Below are 22,384 nucleotides of genomic sequence, written 5' to 3'. Positions count from 1 at the left end.
GCACACACTCAGAATTTAGCACTTAGGCTTTCTTAGAATACCACACTGTTATTACTTGTAGTAAATGCTTTCAACGCTTCACTTGTCTCACTTAATGTTTTTCTCACTTAGCAACTTTTTGTAACTGCATTTACTCTTCTTCAACTGCCTCCTTTTATAGGTGAAATATGCCAACGGTCATATTTCACTTCCTTGAATCTGATTGGCTGGTCAGCGGTGCAGTGATTCAGTGTCTCAGACCTGCCGGTCTTCTCCTCAGACCTGACAGTCAATCTCAGACCTGGCATCCTGTTTCAGACCTGCCGGTCTGTAAGGCAAACCTGCCGGGTTTGTCTTTTACTCAATGTAGGCACTGTCTGCTTGGACAGTTGTCTGTACTTTGAAGATTTCCTTTCTGGCTTATCCCGAAGTAGAAAGATCCGATAGTACTGTCTTCTGCAGCCTACAGGCTTTCCTCAGACTTGCATGGATATGGAAGTATTCAGTCTGTTCCTTTGGTATCATTCTCAACAGATACCCAAAGTGTCTTCTTGTATAGGTCGGCCTCTTGACTTGGCCTAGGTTGGCCGCTTGATTTGGCCGAATATCTTTTGATAGTGAAGTGACCGGACTTCTTCCGGTTTTGTGGATTGATCGGCTTTTTGAGCTTTGGCTTTTAGGCTTTGGCCGATCCTTCCTCTGTTCAGTCACGTTCCAAATGTGCTTGATCGGTTTGATAGCTTGACCGGTTCGGTTACTTCACTTGGTTTTCTTATTCATCCGGTCCGGTTCCTTGTTCCTGCATAGGAAGTTTGTTTAAGTTAGGTTTATTTGAACCGGTATGAATTTATCTAACAAACGTAATAGTGGTAATTCGAGTTAATGAATGGTAAAGTGGCGTGAGAGAGGCAAGACATACATTTCGCAGGATGAAAATGCCCTTTTTGCAAGATTTATAAGGCGTGAACCATTTTCGTCAAATTTTGTCAAAATTTTCCAGCTCAAGGCCTTGTTCTCTTTGGGTTTTCTAAAAAACTAATTCAAAATCAATTTTCCAATCAATCACTTCTCAACCATCACTTCACTCATTTCATTAACCAAAATACTAAAATACCCTCTATTTTAAATTATTACTTTTTATTTTATTCATATATATCAACACTTTTTAAATATTTTTACCAAAAATAATTACCACTTCTTTAAAATCATCACAAATTATTATTTTTTTCAGTCTAAATTTTTTCAAAAACTTCCGTGGAAACAAAGCCAAAAGTCAAAAACTTCCATTTGAAACAAAGCCAAGAGACGTATGATGAACAACAAAAACATTTGGACATATTTGTTTTTATTATTAATATGTCGTAAATCGAGACAAGGCAGGAAATATCTCGAACCAATTACACCGTTCACGTGGGAAGGCAGAGATAACGAGCCTCCCGCTTTAACTTCTCTTTCTAAGATCAGCAAAAGGCGTTGTTGGATCACGCAAATTCTGTAACATTACACCTTTCTTTCTTTCTCTCTCTCTCTCAGAAGTGAGACTCTTTTTCTTTCTCTTTCTACATGCATAGCTAAGATATTTTACTTGTTCAATACTTTCATGGTTTTGCAGTTTTCATCCACTCGAGGAATCCACAACATGCTCCAATCCACTCTATGTGATTATCCCTTAAGGTGTCCCTCTTTCGCTTCATCTGTTACAAGTAATGCCAATCGGTCTTTTATCGGAGCTACACGTTGCCACTGTTTACAGTAAGATTTTCAATTTACTTTGTTTTGAACTTGAAGCTCAATTTTTTACATAGTTTCCAAGTGGTGGATTTTCAATGAAGAATTGAGTTTCCTTGAGTAAAGATAGTTTAGAGGTTGTGTATAAGCTAATCTTATTGGTTATTCTGGTGGGTAAGTTCAAAGTTTGAATTTTTTCTGTTATTCATATGACAGTTTGGCGTGGAACATAAATAAATTGAAGGACAATAAAGGCTTTTCTCCCATGGTATGCTGGGATTTTAGATTTTCTTTTTGTATGTAAGGTCTTGCTAGTACTTTGTACATGCTTTCTTTGACTGAACTTGGTGTATGGCTTAGGTTAGATAAAAGGCCATCGCAAACACAAGGATCCTAATACCTATATGCATCAGGCAGCTGAGCGGGTTCTTGAGGTGCGTTTTGATTTTCATATTTTGCCACTTCAATCCTGGCTATGTGGATGTTTCTAATCATGCTCCTACATTGCAATTCTTAGCTTATTTCCCTAGAAGCACAATGCTTGTGTTGCTCTTTTGTTTTCACAGCTTAGGCCAAACCACACTTAAACTGGAAAAACTTTCACTGAGAACAATATGACTTATGTTATGAGACCCAAATTTTGTTCTGATTTTAATTTTATTTCTCAAACACTTCTTTGTGTTTTATGCTTGAACTTTTAAAATCTTACAATGGACACCTACAAGCGTCATCACCAATCTTTTAAAGTTTGTCTAGTTGGGAAATTTCATCTACGGCGGGGTAAAAAATTCAAATAGTTTAATGGGCACAATCCAGCGAGGTTGGGTTTGAGGGAAAAAATCAAATCAGAACAAAGTTGGAGGAGGGAGGGGGCAAACTAGCAATTATCTATTGTTTTCTTAACAAGTCATGCAATCTCTTTAGGCCAACAATGAGAAGTTTCTATAAGAAGTTCAGATGTATGAGAAAACATGGTCTTAGGGTAATCTCCACTTCCCAAAATTGATCACTTTGTTTCTGTCAATAAATATCTGCTTTGAGTAAGAGAGCACTTGAGGAAATCAATTTAGTTCCTAGAAGGTTGAGAAGATAAACCAACTTACCTCGATATGGCTCCTGGCACACATTCTTTTAATTCCTTCTACGGTGTGAGTTATAGAAGTTTCAAGTGTTCTTAACACTCTAGTATAGTTTTGTCACCGAAGGCTGTCAAGGAAAATATTGTATTCCACCAAGCATTTCATTAATCTACAATCTTTGCTTTTGGGGTGAATGATGCCATACTTTCTTTACAAAGGCGTCCTATGAGTTTAACAGTTGGTGTTCCTACATTGCATTAAAGCTTTGAAATTCAGATGTTTAGTTCTTCTCTTCCAGCATTAATGTATTTGTTCTTTGTGCTGCCACTTTAGGAAGAAACTTCTCAAATGGAAGAAGGAAACCCACGATTCAAAGTTTATCCAGGTCAAGCATATCCATTGGGAGTTTCTGAAGTGGAAGATGGCATCAATTTTGCCATCTTTTCACAGAATGCAACTACAATATCCCTTTGCTTGACACTCCGAGACAGGTAAGAGCTATCAAAGATGCTTTGATACTACTTCTTGAGGCATCATTGACTAAAGATGAAATGAGGAAACTATGTGTTATATCTTGTTTTTCCAGTTTCTGTCCTCTTCTGGTTGTTATATAGTTTTTTTGGTTAACTCAGATACAATAGAAGTCTTTGTCAATCTGGCATTCATTTGTTAAAGAATCAAGAAAGCAATTTTGATACAGTGATCCATTCCTATCAACTTATGAAGCGAAATCTCCTCCATTGGCACCTTATGTTTTGCTTGAGCCTTGATTTGTCCCGGAAAGTTGTCTCAGTAAACTAGTCTCTGTAGTAGCTAGGTGAAAGGGTGTTTAAGTCCCTTGCATTTGTAATGTTGGCCTCTATAAGTTTGTATGTTATCATTTTAATGTGAAGTATTACCATTCAGCGAAATATGCCATTTGGTTGAATTGAGTCTTTGGAAGCTAATAGCAATTGACTCAAATTTTGAATTCCACTTCAGACAGAACTCCCACAAGCTATTACTTCTTTATGTAGAGTTGTCAGTAAGTCACATGTCCTCATAATCAATGTTCCAATCTGGAAACTTCATTCTGTGATCAAACAGAATGCTTATTAATTTTATCCAAAGCATGATTCATCAGTTAAAAGTAACCTTTTATTATAAAACAACAAAACTAATCTTACTTAAAACATATTCTATACAGCAGCAAAAGATATTTGTACAAGTGCATAAACACTATTATGGGGAATTCTATGTCTTTTAAGAAGATTCTAATTGGATGTACCTGTATCACTACTAATGATTAGTTGAAGATGTGAAATAAATATCAGTCATCAGAATTTATATTCTTGTCCTATTTCAATATCTCACATTTGGGCTCTTTCTTCAATTTGATCAGTGCAAATCATAAAGATGAAATGCTGGAGTTGCCTTTGGATCCTCATACCAATAAAACAGGAGACATTTGGCACATCTGTATTGAGGTAGATCATGCTGTCTTTCAGTCAGATATTTCTTAAAATCAGAATCGTAAACATGAATTTGGGTCTCCTCATAAGGAGCGATAATTATATGCATGTCATATGACACATGAAATGCCTACCTAGTGCAATATCTAACTGTGAGTTTCTGCCAGAGTGCACACTCAGAACATTTTTTGAATTATTTATGAATAATGATCTACAAAGAAGCTATCTACACTTATTCACATAATTTGCTATCTAAATATTGAAGGATATACATTTACATAATCAAATCAAATCTACCAAATTATAAGGAGAAATGTGTAATTTGACTAGGCCACCAAAATTCTAGGCTTTTTGGATTTAAGAACCATCTTTCAAACAAGTGGTGGAGAAGGAATGGACAAAGCTGTTGTGGAATTTCCACAATTCATACTACAATCAAGGCTTATAATCTACCTTGCTCAACATTGGAATTCTTGAGCAAAAACTTATTAATGAAACAAGGAAGCATGAACATCTTCAAAACGATAACAATGGTCAACTATCTTTTCAAAAAGACTCATGTAGGCTTCATATCATAAAGCTAAAGGAGATGACCCACATAAAATGGTGGCAAAAGTCTAGAATTAATTGGCTTAAGCATGGGGTGCTCCATCAATGGTTTTCTTTCTCTCCACATTAAAAGGCAAGCCATCATCCAATAACAAGGCAAGATTGCTATGAATTCAACACGTGGGATCACATTTGTAAAACCTTCAATGGATACTATGCTAATCTATACTTGTAGAGGTTTAGGGTTCTATGCTAATCTATACTTGTAGAAGTTCTTCACACTCGTTTTCTGCAATCCTTCGCTAATCTTCTACACTAAGATTAGAAGTTCCACAAACTCCGATTACTTATATTTGGCGTAGGAAGTCAACAACAACCGGAAATCCTCCACTTTTTCCTTTTGACGTACACTAAGTGCCTTTACCTCTTGAGGACAAGAGGCTTAAATAGAAATATGCAGTAAAATAAACTTAGTAAGCCTAATATTAAATAATCTTATAGAAGTAAGGCTCATTAATAGATGTATGTCCTAGGGAATATTATGAGTTGTAATGTTATAAGTACTATGACACAGTTTGTAGCCGAATATTATGAAGGAAGTTTTATGTTTTATGACATGAGTTGTAAAGATCTTGTTTCAAGCTGGGAGGCAAAGGCACTTTGTTAACCAACACATGATATTGTTACTATTACTATATTTTATTCTCATGTGTTAATAAGGTATTACTGTGACGATAGGATCTTCCTCGGAGTGGTGTTCTCTATGGCTATCGGGTGGATGGTCCTCGAGATTGGCACCAAGGACATCGATTTGACAATAGCACTGTTCTACTAGACCCTTGTGCAAGATTAGTTGAAGGCCGTCAAGTTTTTGCTGATACTAATAATATTTTTGCAAAGTTCCTGGGAACTTATGATTTTGAGAGCATGCCATTTGATTGGGGAGATGGTTACAGTTTTCCAAGTATACCAGAGGTACTTTTCCAAGTTCATTTAATTGGACAGTCACGCCACATGTCATTTTCTCAGTTTCTCAGTTTCTTTATCCTCATTTTTCTTTCCTGGCGTGGTCTATGAAAATGTGTGAAAATGTTATAAGTTACCTTTTCTGCTCCTTTCTCGTCCTTCCCTTTGGCATAACTAATGTTATCTTTGCAGAAAGATCTTGTCATATATGAGATGAATGTCCGCGCTTTTACTGCTGACAAATCCAGTGAGTTGGATCCAAAAATAAGTGGCAGCTATCTAGGTGTTATTGAGAAGGTAAACCACTGCCAATTGAATTCAAATTTTTTATATTGTTTGTGGATCTTCATTCAAGAATTTTCTAGCTAGTTCAAAGAACTGCCAAGTTATCTGGTTGTTACTTTATGTCTCCAAACATGGATAATTTGTACTTCATCTGGAATTTAATGAATCATCTCAATTTTCATCAGTCTGAACTTTGCATAATTGTTTTTTTCTTTTTTTCTTCCGGATTTTTGATGAAGATACCACATCTTCTGGAGCTTGGAGTCAATGCAGTAGAGCTGCTTCCAGTCTTTGAGTTTGATGAGCTGGAGTTTCAGCGGCGTCCAAACCCTAGAGATCATATGGTAAGTGCACATTGAAAAATATTTGTTTTATTTCAATTGTATTCTTCAAATGATTTACATGATATATATATATATATATATATATATATTGGTGATACTTCCATTTATTTGGGGCTTTCTTTTTGTGATTAAATGACAAACCACTACATTTTAGATCTGCTGAAATTGAACTCAGGAGTAGGCATCTTATTTGATACTTACTGCTTCTTCAACTTTGAGTCATCAACTGTGTCAGTGAAAAATATACATTTCAACCTGTGACCTGAAAGAAAGATAGAGACGGTCCCTTTGAACTTTGTCTGATGGATGTTTTTTAAGGTGAAGTTTCCAAAAAATAACTAGGTCTAACTTACTCCAATATATTTCTTTTACACTTTGGGGAAGAAGTAAAAAAAAATGCTTAGTTGTTGCTGCATTGCATGTGGTCTAGGCCAACTTCCAGTTGTATGTATCTCCAGATGCTTGGAAAATCCCAAAGCCAGTTGAATGAAGAGACAAAAAAGATAACTATAGATGGTGTAAGTCTTTGATGCACTTTGATTGCATGGAGATATGTGTGTAATTGGATGAAAAGGTCTAATATGGTACAAACATACCAAAATAAATATCCAATCTAGAATTCCTTTTGATATTCAAAATTTTGTTTTCGCCATCTTATCACCACTATGATTGGAACCAAGACTTCATTTAGTTGTTAGAAACCTTTGTTCTTGCGAGTTTAAATCTTATCATTATCATAAATAAAAGAGAGTGGATTGAAAGTAGTAACTGCTCTGCATGCGTATGGTCCAATGACCAACATTTCTTACCATGCTTTCTTATACATGTTAAGAACTGACAAGAATATATTTTAAATTAAGCTTTTGGTTTATATGATATTCTCCATCTTCTGCTATATGATAATTTTGTCTCTTGATTGTCCAAGATTAATACATGGGGATATTCAACAATAAATTTCTTTGCTCCTATGAGTCGCTATGCAAGTGCTGGAGAGGGGGGGCCTTGTAATGCTTCTAGAGAGTTCAAAGAAATGGTTAAAGCATTGCATGCTGCTGGAATTGAGGTGCATCCCCTCTGTTTGACTTTTTATATTTATCTATGTTTGTCTTTAATTCTTAAAATGTGTTATATGTTTGCAGGTGATTTTAGATGTTGTCTACAATCATACCAATGAGGCTGATGATAAGAACCCTTATTTAACATCATTCCGTGGAATAGATAACAAGGTAAACTAGCTAATATTTTTAAAGTCCATTTTTTATTTATTAAAAATGTTATTAACTAGCTCATTTTTGTATATGTAGCAAACCATTTCTTGGGCTTTAACCCTTCTGGGTTAAAATTCTGTATTATAGCCTTTTCTAAATGATTGTGGATTACCATCAATGTTTCTTACAAAATGTAGGCAATCCTGAATGCTACTATAGACAATGCCCAAATGTTCTTCACTTTTATTATGGAATTATTTGACATCTTTTCATCTTGAAGGATGTGAAACAGTTATAATATATGGATTTTGTCATTTTTGAAAAAACAAGGATACATATATGTGATGAAGCATATGAAAGGTTAATGATCAATTACATACACATGAAAGGAGAACAATAAGTTTTACATTTGTTATCAGACACATAAACCTTTTTTTGAGCTAGGACAAGTTGTAAAACCTGCAAATTATTACTCCCACACTGTTCATATTTGTATGACACCCATTCTTTAGGTATTTTGGTATTCTTTAGTCTAAGTATGGCAATCCACAGGTTTATTACATGGTTGATCTACATAACAAAGGCCAGCTTCTGAACTACTCAGGATGTGGTACATTCTTTATCGCCTATTGTTCATTATCTTCTCATTTATCACAAATGATACCCTATGCCTTGGTCAATATATTTTTCATATTAGTGAATTTTATCAAGCACGCCTCAATGCTATTTTTATAACTTAATGCTATGCTCATCCACTTTTTCTTTTGCCTTAATATATCATCTGCAACTATAAAAAAGTCTAGAAGAAAGCTATATTCTTTTTTCTTTTTCTTTTCTAAGTAAAGTGAAAAAGGCACCGAGAAGGCGATAAGCCAAGAAATGAATAAAAAAGATAATGCAACAACAAACCAAATCATTGTCCATGGCTCTCAATCAAGTTCCCACATTAAGAAGGTTGCAAACACCTTGTCCATGGAAGTGAGCATACTACGAAAATTGCTTTTCAAATTTGTCCTTGTACAATAATCTCCCAATCCAATAGATGATAATAGAAATGATGTACAAATTCTTATAAGACAATTACCCCTACTCCAATATGAGAAAATATTCACTTAATTGAAACTCATCAAGGTAAGACTTTTGCCTTTTCACACACCAACTCCATGATTTTGGGAAACCTCCTTAGTGAACAAACCACGAGAGTCCATTCCGTACCTAGCCTACATCTTATCATATTTTTCTCTGAAAGTCCATTTAGAAAGAAGAACTATACTAAACATATAAGCCTCATGCTCACCCCATGGTGTTCCTTTGTAGAGATGTGTTCATAAGAATCTCATGTTGGTTCCTTCACTCATAATTCTGCATCTGGGCATAACATATGTGTGTGGATGTATAAAGATGTAAAAAAACTTAGTGAAAGCCTTTCTTCCAAAAGTTATTATTTGTGTACTTTTCTTCCAAAAGTTATTCTTACACAAATGGATCACATAAAAAACCCACAATGATTGGAGAATTCCATCTCGTCTCTCATCGGCTGATAACCTGAGGACCGACTTACTTGGAGGTTTTGTCCCTAAAGTTATTATTGATCCGTTGATCTACGACTCTTTCTGAAACATTCCTAATCTTATTTTCTAGACTATGTTAGGGATGGGTGAAACATAAACATACATAAACAAAAATCAGTCACATATGCGGAAGCGATAGGGTGCCTTTTATCATTAATAAACAAGTGGTGCTACAAAATACAGTCGTTCATTGTATGTCCCTAAATCTCGGTTCTATTAAAATACGGTCATTCAGTTTTGGTCCTTTCTTCCCCACTCTTCCCTTGCACCTTGCCCCACTCAAAGTCTCCCTTCACCTGTCACATAAAAACTATTGTTGTGTACCTATACCACACAAGCATAGTGAGTCTAAGGACTTAACAAACATTTAAGGATTCAAAACATTTCTGGATTAGTTTACTCTTGCATAAAAGATTATAGAAAAACAGTTTAAAACATCATTGTATCCATATGTGGGTTTTTAAAGTAATTTATTATAGTGATGGTACAGTTACATCTTGAGCACATATTTTGACTTAGACTTTCAGAGTTGATCCTGAAGGTGAGGAATCTGTGTTCTTTGAACACATATGTGGAAGAGCACTTTTCGGAGTCAATTCTTAGAGTCCATAACCTCTTTAGACAATTTTCTGTGTGTAAGTTATTCTAGAGCTCATCCTCAGAAGTCTAGTCCCAAGAACCCAACCAGTATTTTGAAATCAAACTACCAAAACTCATCTTGACTAAACTTCATCCCTTATCCGTCAATTCTTATATATCATCCTCAGAAGTCTAGTCCCAAGAACCCAACCAGTATTTTGAAATCAAACTACCAAAACTCATCTTGACTAAACTTCATCCCTTATCCGTCAATTCTTATACATCAATATTCACTATGATTTCATAAACCTTTGAAAAACATAACATACTTTGGGACTTGTTCATCAATAAAACATGGATATACAATAAAATCATGTTTTAAAGAAAGTATGCATCATTCATAGAAAAATACATGAACTATATATCATTGTGTGAGTTTCTAAAGAGTGTTTGAGAAACGATTGCTTGCCTTAGGTTGATCTTGCTATAAGGATGGATGGATGTTCTTCAATGGCTTCTAAAGTATGGCTTCTGTTTCTTAGTGAAGAGGGAATTTATATTATCTAATGGAATGAGTTTATTGTGAAGAATATATATATTTTCAGTCATGATTGGTTGAGATAGCATGGACAAGTCATAGAATGAGATGGGTAAACTTGCTAATTAAGATACCCGAATTTTGTAGCACCACTTGTTTATTAATGATAAAGGACACCCTATCGTTTCCGAATATGTGACTGATATCTGTTTATGTTTCACCCATCCCATCCCTAACATAGTATAGAAAATAGGATTAGGGATGTTTCACTTTCAATCTCACTGGCTCTTCAAACTTCGAGGTTAGTCATATTTACTCTTCCGGTCTTCCCTCAACAACATCCCATCTTCTTTACCTTGGAAGGACTTATGAAAAATCAAGTTATCATTGAGAACCACGTTCTTCGCATAACCTAAAATAAAATAAGGATATAGAGCTTGACTTGAAAACAAACTCAAGAATTTTTTTTTTCAGCAAGTAGATGTGTTATTTGTGAGAGTTTCGAGTAAACAGTCAACCACCTTCTTTGGATTGTCATATGAGGAAATTTGCTCTCTTATTCAAAACCTCCTTAATCTCCAATGGGAGATGCCATTAACTGTGGAGGAATGTTGAGAAAAATGCAATGATTGGAGCACCCTAACAATATTATGTGGTGGTATATTTGGAAAGAAAAGAATCGTAGAATCTTCCAAGGAAAAAAGAATAGCATGGTTAAGATCAAAGCTTCATTTTCCTTACACTTGTATCTATCAAGAATATGCAACGGGATGGGACTTAAACTTATTGGCATCTAATTCTCTTTGATTTTGTTCCCTTTTATTTCAGTTTTTTTTTTTTTTTTTTTTACTTTTTGGAATGCTCCTCGCATTCACAAAAAATTTCTTTTACGAAAAGTTTATCCTTTATTCAAAAAAGGAAACCTAGAATGATTCAAAGGGAACCTAACCACTGAACTATCTTTTCTTTCCCATCCCTTCAGCCCCCAATGTTTCTTTCTGTTCTTCTCCATCTAGCTCTATACCTATTATACCCTCAGAATCTATTGTAATTTCTTCATCTTATCTTTTCTTACAGTTCCATTGTTTTTGCTGCTTCTTTTTGCATATATTTTCCATAATCTGAATCCCATTAAAGTTATTTTTTTTTCTTTATTTTACGGTAACACATATACTATGTGCTAACTCATTGTATTGTACATAAGAGGCTACTATTACACATCCATAACTTTCTAGATAAGAAAGAACCTATCATAAATTCCTACCATCATTTAAAAATATTACCCGAAAAAGTGATGCATAAAAAATCCAGGTATTCTTTTATTTGTTATGTTTCAACTAGTGGCAATATGCACACTGGTAATAAAATAGTTAACCTGAATATATTAGACATGAAACATAGAAACATCCTTGCTTCACACCTCTAGTGTAACATACACAATTTTGACATGTAGAAAAGTGAGTTTTTCTTGTCTGATGATATTCTTGTATTTTCTTCAAATATGGCTGTATCTGTCTTATTATTGTATCTTGACCGCCAAGTAATTATTAAAATAAATTTATGCTTGGCTTGATTGCCAAGTAATTATTACAAAAATAGATGTTTTCTGTTGGAACAACTTATTCCAATGAAACATCTCGGCTACATGAGCCTCTGTTAGGGTTAGAAACCCTAACCCTGGGAACCTCTCATATCAAACTATTACTTAGATTTAAAGTATTCTTCAAGTATATTATATTTCACCATCAACAACATCATTTTTCTCCCTTTTATGATATCAGAAACTTAAAATTATTAGTTGAAAGCATTGGCATTAAGTTCAAGGAGTAGTGTTTCTTAATTTTTGTGCTAACTTGTTATACTTTTGGAGGATATTCATTATCACTTTTGCTAGTTTTCTAATTAAGTCCCTGCATATACAGGAAACACGATGAATTGCAATCATCCAGTAGTTATTGAGCTTATACTTGACAGCTTAAGGCATTGGTATGAAAATTACTATCTTGATTCCTTCATAACGGCTATGGTGATCTTCTTTTTGTCTGTCTTACCTGCTTTAGATAAAATGGCATTCTTCTGCAATATGAGAGTACTTTAGACCTGATCCACTTGAACTAAACCTCTTTTTTTTTTTGTCTTAGTGTCACTACTAAAATTCAACCCCTCTTAAATATACTTCTACTATTACAAACTGAGTTTTGCATATTTAGATTATAAGCTTAATTTCTGGTGATTTTTCTTTATAAATAAATAATATAGAAGAAAAAATGAAAAATATGTGATTTTGAACCATGAATTTTGTAATAAATTAAATCCAAAAATAAAAATTAGTGTTGGATTTAGTTTAACATCCATATTTTCCAAAGCTCTTGGTCTCTTTTCATTGAGACGCTCCTTGTATCGGTAGATTATCAATGTTCCCTTGAACTATAAATCACATCTTTTACTATCAAAATGTCTTTGCCATTGATTTTGGCTGATTTTTTTATTCTAGCTTTTAAGTCTTATGAAATGATTAACCCACTAGGGTGACTCAAGTGGCAAGAGTCGGTGCCTAAGAGACTAAAGTTCACAGATTCGAACTCACTTAAAACGCTTTAAGTTGAAATGTACGTAATGACGGTAGGAGGTCATGCTAACTTTCTACCGTAAAAAAACATCTTTAGTTTAATATCTATCCTTATCTTCGTATCTTGTTGGTATGGTAGTTATTTCTTTGTAGTAAAATTGCTCAGCATTTTCCTTTATGACCTTAATCAGTACTTTTTCTTCGACTTCTCTAGGGTTGACGAATATCATGTGGATGGTTTCCGCTTCGACCTTGCTAGCGTGCTTTGTCGAGGTACTGATGGTTCTCCACTTGATGCTCCCCCACTTATTAGGGTAAGTGATCCATGTGACACAAATTTCTTCTTTCATGCTTCCTAGCTGCTGTCAAATAAACCTTTGTTTGAGAATATTCTAACCTGTCCTTGTAAAGGTTCAATCAAGATTTATCGACATGGTTAAATGACCTACTGAGTATACCCTTTCTATCTTTGAATATTCTTAATTCACAGGCGATTGCTAAGGATGATAAACTGTCAAGGTGTAAAATCATTGCAGAACCCTGGGATTGTGGAGGCCTTTATCTTGTTGGAAGTTTTCCTAACTGGGACAGGTATTAAGCTTTATTCGATTTTTCCTATTTAAAATTCTACAGAAAATTGGTTCTACACCTGTTATTAGCATTGGATTTAGTAAATAGGATTGTTATGGATAACTCACTGACTGAGCAACAAACTATTTTTCATAATTAAGTAAATTCTTTTGCATGGATGATCATAAAGAACTTCCATTGAATGGATCAACTTTGGTAAATGGGTTTATTGGGGAATGTTTGATAAAACTGAAAATGAAATGTTGAAAAGCGAATTTGAAGTGCCGAATTAGATAAATCCGGAAAAATAAATGTTGAATAAATCAAATGAAAATATCTGAATTTTATGTACTTGATATACAAGTTGATTTGATAAAATGTAAAATTTTAATGTTAGAGAAAATAATTAAAGGACTATTTTACCCTTTATAACGTAATTTAATTAATTTTCAAGGGTTAAAACTGTATTTTGTATGCTCATACTATACTACCGAGTTAAGTAATTCATAACTTCCCAAATTAAGCTACATATTCGGCTTTTGAGCCGAATCTAAAAAGTGAAATGGTTTTAAGTAAAACTTATCAAATACTCATTTCAAATAAGCAAATTAAGTGGTAAGTTGTACTATCAAACATGACCGCCTTAGTATTTATTTTAATTGGTTTCTAAAATCATCAAAAAGAAAGAAGCCGATATCCTTTTTCTTGTCAAAAAGCAAAAATAAATAAATGAAGTATTAGTGGCTTCCTTTCTCTTTCTATTCATATAACTAAATAAGATGCTTTGTATCCTGTACATTTTGGTAAGATGCAGTACATAGTGCATAGTAGCTGCAGCATCCTAGGCTCCTCATTTTGTACTATGTCAGATGAAAAGCTTCCTTGGTCAATAGTTGATGTATGCGATCGTTATTTAATTGCGTTCTTGTTCTTGTTTTTACACAGATGGGGTGAGTGGAATGGTAAATACCGTGATGACATAAGAAGATTTATAAAGGTGATTTTAGTATCAATGTTACATGCAATCTTGAGTTTGATGAAAGAAACAGTTGTACTGACTACAACTCCTTTATCCAATTCATTAATTTTGGCTATCTATGGATGAGACTGAAAACATGTACCTTCATTATTGTTCTTATTTAAAATGGTTCCATCCATCTTGTTGAACATGCTCATTCCTATTTGAGGAGGCTGGTTAAGTTCTGATAACCATACTAACTAAATATCTCTTGCTATCTCAAGTCCTTTGTCTTAACATTATAGGGTGATGCTGGTATGAAGGGGAGCTTTGCTACTCGAGTTTCTGGTTCTGCTGACTTGTACAATGTAAGAATTGTAGCTATCAATGTTTCAACAATATCTGTTAAGCTCTAATTAAATGAGTTCAAGTGTTTTCCTTGATGTTTTGATGTTGTACTTTTTATTTGTATTACGGTTAATTTTTGACAAAATTTATCATAATTTGTGGTTATTTGGTTTGGTTTCTTCTTTAGATGCAAGTGGTCTCCACTGCATCATGAACTAATGAAAAAGCGTTTCACATTTACAAAATAGAAAAAAGGCCCTGTTAAGCATAATACTTTTGTGTGGAATTCCTTTTCTTTGTATAGGTCCATGTTTTCTTCTTCAAGCAATTATATTGTTCGTTGCTCTTAAATGTTTCTGTGATGTATAGAATGAGTTAAAGATACTAACATTTAGAAATATAAGACTAGATTAGACCTAAAGAAGAGGAGGATACCTTGATCAATAACAGTTGAGGAAATAGAGACTTTCTAGATAATAATAGTTGACTCAGAAAAATAAATGACAAGACAACTTTCTAAATAAACATAGTAGAATATTAAGCTCTTGAGGGTGATAATATTATTCAGTTATTGATTTGATACTTACACGAGAAATGTGTGATATATAAAAAACATTTAGTGTATTAAAAGTAAGGACTGACAACAAACAATGTGTAGAATATAAACAAAACAATATATGGACCTTTTTCAAATAATATAAACAAAACAACATGTTGAGTGTAAACAAATTGCACAAATTCAAAGGAAAATAGAGAGATAATTCTACGCTCCCTTCAAGTTGAATAATAGATATTGAGAGTACCAAACTTGCCACATATTTCCTCGAAATTCGACTTGGGAAGAGCGTTGGTGAGTATGTTCGCCACCAAAGAGGAAAGAGCCTTGGGCAGTTATGAGAGCTGAGAGGATGTTGCTGAGAGGATGAAATATTGATGACATCCTCTCACTTCAGCGAGTGACTTTGAATCGCCGGAGTGTCGCTGGATTTGATAACATTCTTTCACTTCAGCGAGTGGTTTGAATCGTTGTAGTGTCGCTAGACAGAAGTGAAAAGTGATAATTTTTAGACAGATTATGTTGAAAAATCTGTTAAAGATTCGTCCGAGAAATAAAGTGCAGTTTGCCAAGAAAGAGTTTGTGATAAATAATTTCGGAAAAAGTTTCGCCAAATACAAAAACCGGATGTCCTAGTCTATGATGCCACAATGTTATCTCGACACATTTGTTTAAAAGGGAAGTTGAATTTAAAGATAGAGTGGAGAATAATCCACATAAGGGGAATGGATGGTGGATGATGAAGAATCTGATACAAGGGAAAAGGATATTAGGGTTAAATATAGTGACGGAAATAAAGTGACAATTATAATGTAGTAGTATAAATAGAACAGTTAGTTGTTAGAATAGTTATGAAATGATTTAATTGAAAATTCTTGTTAGAATTTCTCTCCCTCATCCCTATCCTCATCTCTATTGTATTCACCATAGCAGTTAGGGTTCTATCTCCTTCCTTAATCAATTCTTCATTACTAATCTCAATATAATTCTTCTATCTTTTTATGTTCAAGATTTATACATAATTCTACTACAAGGTATAACAGAATCTTGGTTATCCATGATAGGAGATAGCTGATTGAAAATTAAACTTTTGAGAGCTCAAGAACGCTACCATGTAGAATATTGAGCTCTTGAGAGTGAAAATTGATAATATTATTGACTTACATGAGAAATGTTTGTTATATATAAATGACATTGAGAGTAATAAAAGTATGACTGTCAACAAATAATGTGTAGAGTATACACAAAGTAACTTGCTGAGTGTAAATAAATTGTACACATTTCAAAAAAGATAGATACATAATTCTACAAATGAGTATTTCTGTAAAAGGCAAACCACTTGGAGTAAATGGTTTTTGGGAAGACAAAAAGACTTTAGGAATATACTTAGCTTGATAATTTAACAACTTTTTGAAAACCACAATGACTGAAAATAAATTAATGTGAATCTAATGCGAAAAATAGTCTGGATCATGATGTTAAAAATAATCTGTATGCGAAATGACACTAAACTCACATTGTAATTTAGTTTATGATCCAAAAAATCATTTGATATATATCATGATTCACTTGATCTATAAAACAATCTTATTCCAAATGAAAATTAAAATCAATGTTGATGTTAATTTGGCGTTTTTCCAATAGGATCGATACAAAATATCAGTTTCCAAATAGGGTCATTATATTATCATTTTTCTTCATGTTTTTGTTAGACGTGGAAGGGAAACACTAGTGTAACTATTTCTTTATAATATTGCAAATTGTTCTTCATATGCAGGTGAATAAACGCAAGCCTTACCATAGCATAAATTTTGTTATTGCACATGATGGCTTCACATTATATGACCTCGTGTCATACAACTTTAAGGTCTCTTTCAAATTTTAAACTATCTTAAACCAATCTGTGTTAGTTGTGTAGTTACTATCTATCTTTTATATTACAGCATAATGATGCTAATGGAGAAGGTGGTAATGATGGGGGCAATGACAACTTTAGCTGGAATTGTGGTTATGAAGGTAATAAGGGTTTCTCAATTGAACATTTGTTTCTTCTAGGTAAGCACCACCTTTAGACACAAACATACTTGTGATCATATTTGTTCTCGTGCATGCAACACATTTAAGAAGTGATGTTGTGCCTATGTTCTTATTTATATCTGCTGGATGATAAGTTTTACTACCTTAACTTGTTGGAGCATTTTTAAACTGGATTGTAGATGCAGGTCTTTTCCCTTCATTGCAAACCTCATTATTTTCTTAGTAGCTTCTTACTGTTTCTGTAGTAAGTAATTAGTAGTAGTATAAGGATTATATGGGTATAAAGTAAGTTAGTAACTTATAAATAGTGGAGTATCTATTATTTAGAATAAATGAATAATGAAATAAATAGTGTTAAATCTGGTAGTTTAGCTCCTCTAAAGGCTTTGAAGTGATTTAATCGCCGCAAAATCAAAGGGATAGTAGAAAAAGTCAAACCAGCCGACAGTTGGAGATACCAACGCCTTGTTGACCGACTCCTCTACCTATCTCACAAACGTCCAATCATAGAATTTCCTGTAAGTGTGGTCAGTCAATTCATGCATCTCCCCACGGAAGAACACATGGATTATTTGTATCGGATCTTAAGATAACTAATTCAGGAAAAGGTCACTCTTCAGAAAAAAAAACAAAGAAATGGGAATCCAAGTTTACACTGATGCTGACTGGGAAGGTGATATAAATGATAGGCGATCAACTTTAGGATACCACACTTATGTTGGTGGCAACAAGCAGTGCTGAAGCAGAATATAACATTGGGTATCTGTGAAGGAATATGGATCAAAATAATTCTCACTGAAAATTCTAGGAAAATGTATCTTAGATTTATTGTGTAATGTGTATTTAATGGGGGCATGACCCATGAATAAAGTTGAACACACAAATTAACTCTCTAATTTCTGTAAAAATTTAAAGGAAATCAATAATAATAGGATAGATAAGTAAACAAATAGGAATATAGTGTGGGTCATGGCACTGTTCTAGTCCTCCAAAGAAAAAACCCTGGTCACAGAAAAAAAAATATTTCTTTTGAAGATATTAGGTTATTTTGTTGTTAGGAACAAAAGTAGATAAACTTTTGTGTTGTATGGAATTATGAGGTATAAAATCCACTCCACACACCAAAAAAAAAATAAGGAAGAAGTGGTGGGGTTGGGAGAGAGGAGGAAACTAAGAAAATAATCCGTTTAAAATAAATTATCTGATTTTTGTGTATACTTTTTTCACTGTGATTTATTTTAATAACTTTTCTTTACAGGTGAAACAGATGATGTCAAAATTAAGTCTTTGCGTTTGAGGCAAATGAAAAACTTCCATTTGGCACTCATGGTATCCCAGGTAGAAATTTTAAAAACAGTTTTATACTTTGCGAATATACTTGAAATAAGAAAAAGATAAATGTGTGGGGAATGCTACTGAATTATGTGAATATTGTTAGTTGTTATTAGTTCTCATCCTTCATAACGTCATATTTTGTAGTTGATTTCTCTTTGAGGAATGTAGACTATGTTTTTCTCCCCAAGGATTCCTCTATTCATTTATTGCAAGCTTTCATTTCATATAATTTTAATTGGCATATAATTGAACTTTTAATTTCTTATACTGCTCCTACTACAGTTATATAATATAGAATAAAAATTCATTTTGCTTCTGGAACTTTCATCAAATGCTCATTTTGAGTCCTCAACTAGTTTGCTCAAACTATTTTCCGTCTTCAGTTTTTGATTGACTATGTTAAGTTCTTAAATCGTCTTTACAACTCCTTAATCTCAATTCTTAGCTAAAATATTATTTTTCTTTCTAAAATGCAAGAGACATTAACAACGTTAATCAAAAAATGACTAATTTCAGTCACAAAATGAGCCTATCCCAATTAGAGAAAGTAAAACGAGCGTAACCTATGTTGATTGTGCACCTCGTATGAAGTCATTATATGCATATCATTAATGTTCTTTGTATGCTCTTCTCAATTTATGCAGGGACTGCCTATGATTCTAATGGGAGATGAATATGGACATACCCGCTATGGAAATAACAATAGTTACGGACATGATACTGCTATCAATCATTTCCAATGGAAACAGGTTTCTGATGTCTTTGGTTGCTTTTTTTTCTATTTGTTTTCACTGGCTAACACAACTCACGCAAGAAAGTTTAATAAAACAGCTGGAGGCTAGAAAGAAAGATCTTTTTAGATTTTTCTCGGAAGTGATAAAGTTTCGCCGGTCACATCTGGTGTTTAGGCATGAGAATTTTATTGGCCAGGTAATAATCATTTTATACTGCTTGTGTAAGATTCGATTTCCTGAGGTAGCAACATCATTAGTTTTTGACATTTTAGAACAGGATAAAAAAAAAGTATGTACTAGCATATTTGCTCACAAATTATTTCAATAGAAATAAGTATCCTTTGTACTAATTAAAGAGGAACACAAAGCTTGTTTAGTTAGTGGTAGAACACAAGACTCACAAGTGGTGGATTTGAGCCTTCATGAGCATTTTTAATCAAATAAAAAAACTAATTAAAGACCAACATTTCCCTCAAACCATCACGATAATTACATTTTGTTAATCGTAGTGACTTAGTTTTAATACAGTTTATTAGTTTAAATAAAACAGTTATTTTGTTATCTGTTAGTTTTAATCTGTCTCTGTAAAAGCAGATCTTGTATTGAGATTTGATAAGATTGAATAATACAATTTCCAATTTATATCTTATACTTCAAGAATTTAACAATAAGTTAGTTTTCTTAATGCATATTTAAGTTTAATAAATAATATGTTAACCTTTTGTTTTCATGGTGCTATTAAGGGTAACCATTATTTGGGTAAACCCGAAACCCAACCTATTGCAAACAACTTTTTCCGTGATTGGGTAATTTATTTTGGGTAGAAAAAAAAACTGTAATGATTACAAAAAAATCATGTTGTACTAACGGGTAAGAGCTTGTTTGGCTGTTTACTTTGTTTCTAATAAGTGATACTGATAGATATTACATGCATTATTTATAAAATTAAAACTCCATTTTCTCAATAGATTAATTCGATATTTATTATAATGATTTCAGCTATTTAAAAAAGCATCTTACTTTTTCAAATACAAAATAATTTATTTAACTCACTTTTTCGATTAATATTTTAGAAATTTAAGTAAATTTTGTTTGAATTAAAATTAAATGAGTTAGATAACTTATGAAACACATGCTTAGATGTATATAATGTAGAATGAGTTTACCCAGCTCATTCAACCCAAATTAAAATGAGTGAATGGGTTGAGTATGGATTGGGCAATTATAAGTCGAGTTTTACTTGGGTTGGGATAGAATTATTTGTAACTGTATGGATCAAAGTGTCAATTAATGAACTAGTTTTTAAAGACCTTTTTACTTACTATTGACCCAAAATTTAATCTACACGGTTATTCTTCTTCAAACAATTCTAAGTTACTCTATGCAGGAAGAAGTGACATGGCATGAAAACCAGTGGGACAATCCTGAGAGCAAATTTCTTGCTTTCACGTAAGAATGCCTTCTTCTGGTGGTGATAATTTTCTTTTGTTTTTTAAGTTTGATGTTTGTGTTTTGAGACCATTTTGATTATGGGTATTTTAATCATTTGATGATGTTAGCTTGGCATGGAGTACTATTTTGAAAAAATTCTTTTGCAGACTCCATGAGAAAGATGGTGGAGATATCTTCCTCGCATTCAATGCTCATGAATACTTTGTTAAAGTTGCAATACCTTCACCACCGCAAAAGAAACGCTGGTTTAGAGTGGTTAGTCTCTGTTAACTTATTTAGCTGTATTTGTTTGATATATGCGCTTTTACACTTTTGTTAATGCTAACTAAATTCATGGGATTATTTGAAAATAATCTTGTTTAATAATAGAGTGAATAATCAAAATGCCCTTAGTATCTGATATTTCAAAAGTATTATAAAAAATAAGAATCTTTTATTTGATAAGCTATGTGATTCCAAATAATTCAATGTAATAATACATTCCACAAATTCAGTTTTTCTTTCTTATGTTACAACTGCCATTTGTTTCCCCAAATCATTATCACTGCATCATAATAATAAGTAGACAGCAAAGAATGCACAATCAATGGTAAGGATCACATTAGTCTATCCCCTTTTTATAAAGTTTTTTTTGTAAAATAAATTAAACATTCCTTTTGTTTAAAGCTTGTCTTAGGATGTGTATGTTTCTTACAAGCATTGTGCATGATGTTCTTGCATCATGGTTGAGATTGATAGACGCAAACAAACAACTTTTTTTTTGTATTTTGCAACAGTATTTAAAGTTTCAACCTTTTATGTGACGATTACGGATATTTATTGTATTGCAGGTAGACACTAATCTGGAGTATCCCGATGACATTGTCCCAGAAGGAGTCTCTGGGATCGGAGCAACATACAACGTCGCGCCATACTCCTCTATTCTCCTTGAAGCAAAGGTATGAGAAAAAATCAGATAAGGACTTAAGATAGAAGGGAAAACCTCATCCTCCTCTTATAATTTGTAATACTAATGTTTTTCCAATTATACTCACTACTATCGGATCAGTGATCAGTTATTTATATATTATCATTCAACTACTAAATGGAGAAAAAAAGTAATGATAATAAAGTAAAGAGAACGTGTACAAATTTTAATGTTGATATTCTGAATTAGTTACATGATCCAATATATATACGTGACTTTGGGTTCAAATTTCGCAATGTACACTGATTTTCTGTTATTATAAGTAACTAGTATGATATAATTGTCTACTTTAAAATTAATTGTTAATACAATTTAACACCAAACAAAATTATAAGAATGATTTATATATGAATAAACATTATAATATCTTTTATATAAAAATTATAAAGGAAACTTCTTCAATTAAATATCTACAATAATAATTATTTTATTTATTGAATAATAAGTATAATAAAATAAATCTGTAAGGAATTGTGGGACAATCTTTTAATTAGAAAATTATTGAATTAAGTCACATAAATGTGTCAATTTGTACTTGAAAATATTTTTATTGATAATAATATAAAGTATTAATGTCCACA

General features: G+C 33.0%; 1 protein-coding gene across 4 annotated transcripts; it reads left to right on the top strand.

Moving 5' to 3' along the window:
* The first annotated feature begins 1,363 nt into the window (after positions 1-1,363).
* Positions 1,364-22,039, top strand: LOC124929302 (isoamylase 3, chloroplastic). 4 transcript variants are annotated; one of them, XM_047469629.1, is made up of 25 exons: positions 1,364-1,473; positions 1,592-1,731; positions 1,924-1,975; positions 2,073-2,141; positions 3,120-3,277; positions 4,168-4,252; positions 5,525-5,761; positions 5,945-6,049; positions 6,277-6,381; positions 7,307-7,444; positions 7,521-7,607; positions 8,142-8,199; positions 12,200-12,263; positions 13,061-13,160; positions 13,337-13,437; positions 14,362-14,413; positions 14,680-14,742; positions 17,056-17,145; positions 17,222-17,294; positions 18,574-18,653; positions 19,295-19,399; positions 19,482-19,580; positions 20,772-20,833; positions 20,983-21,091; positions 21,667-22,039. In XM_047469629.1, exons 2-25 carry the CDS (start codon positions 1,619-1,621, stop codon positions 21,778-21,780), a joined length of 2,319 nt encoding a protein of 772 aa, XP_047325585.1. In that variant the 5' UTR covers positions 1,364-1,473; positions 1,592-1,618; the 3' UTR covers positions 21,781-22,039. The 4 variants fall into 4 exon arrangements, with proteins under 4 accessions (XP_047325585.1, XP_047325584.1, XP_047325582.1 ...); XM_047469628.1 differs by having other exon boundaries at positions 1,367-1,514; XM_047469626.1 differs by lacking the exon at positions 1,364-1,473 and having other exon boundaries at positions 1,521-1,731.
* The last annotated feature ends 345 nt before the right edge of the window (positions 22,040-22,384 follow it).

The sequence above is a fragment of the Impatiens glandulifera genome, chromosome 3 (genome assembly GCF_907164915.1).
Source record: "Impatiens glandulifera chromosome 3, dImpGla2.1, whole genome shotgun sequence".
Taxonomy (NCBI): Eukaryota; Viridiplantae; Streptophyta; class Magnoliopsida; order Ericales; family Balsaminaceae; genus Impatiens; species Impatiens glandulifera.
The sequence above is the reverse complement of the archived record's forward strand: the minus strand, read 5'-3'. Positions and strand labels throughout refer to the sequence as shown.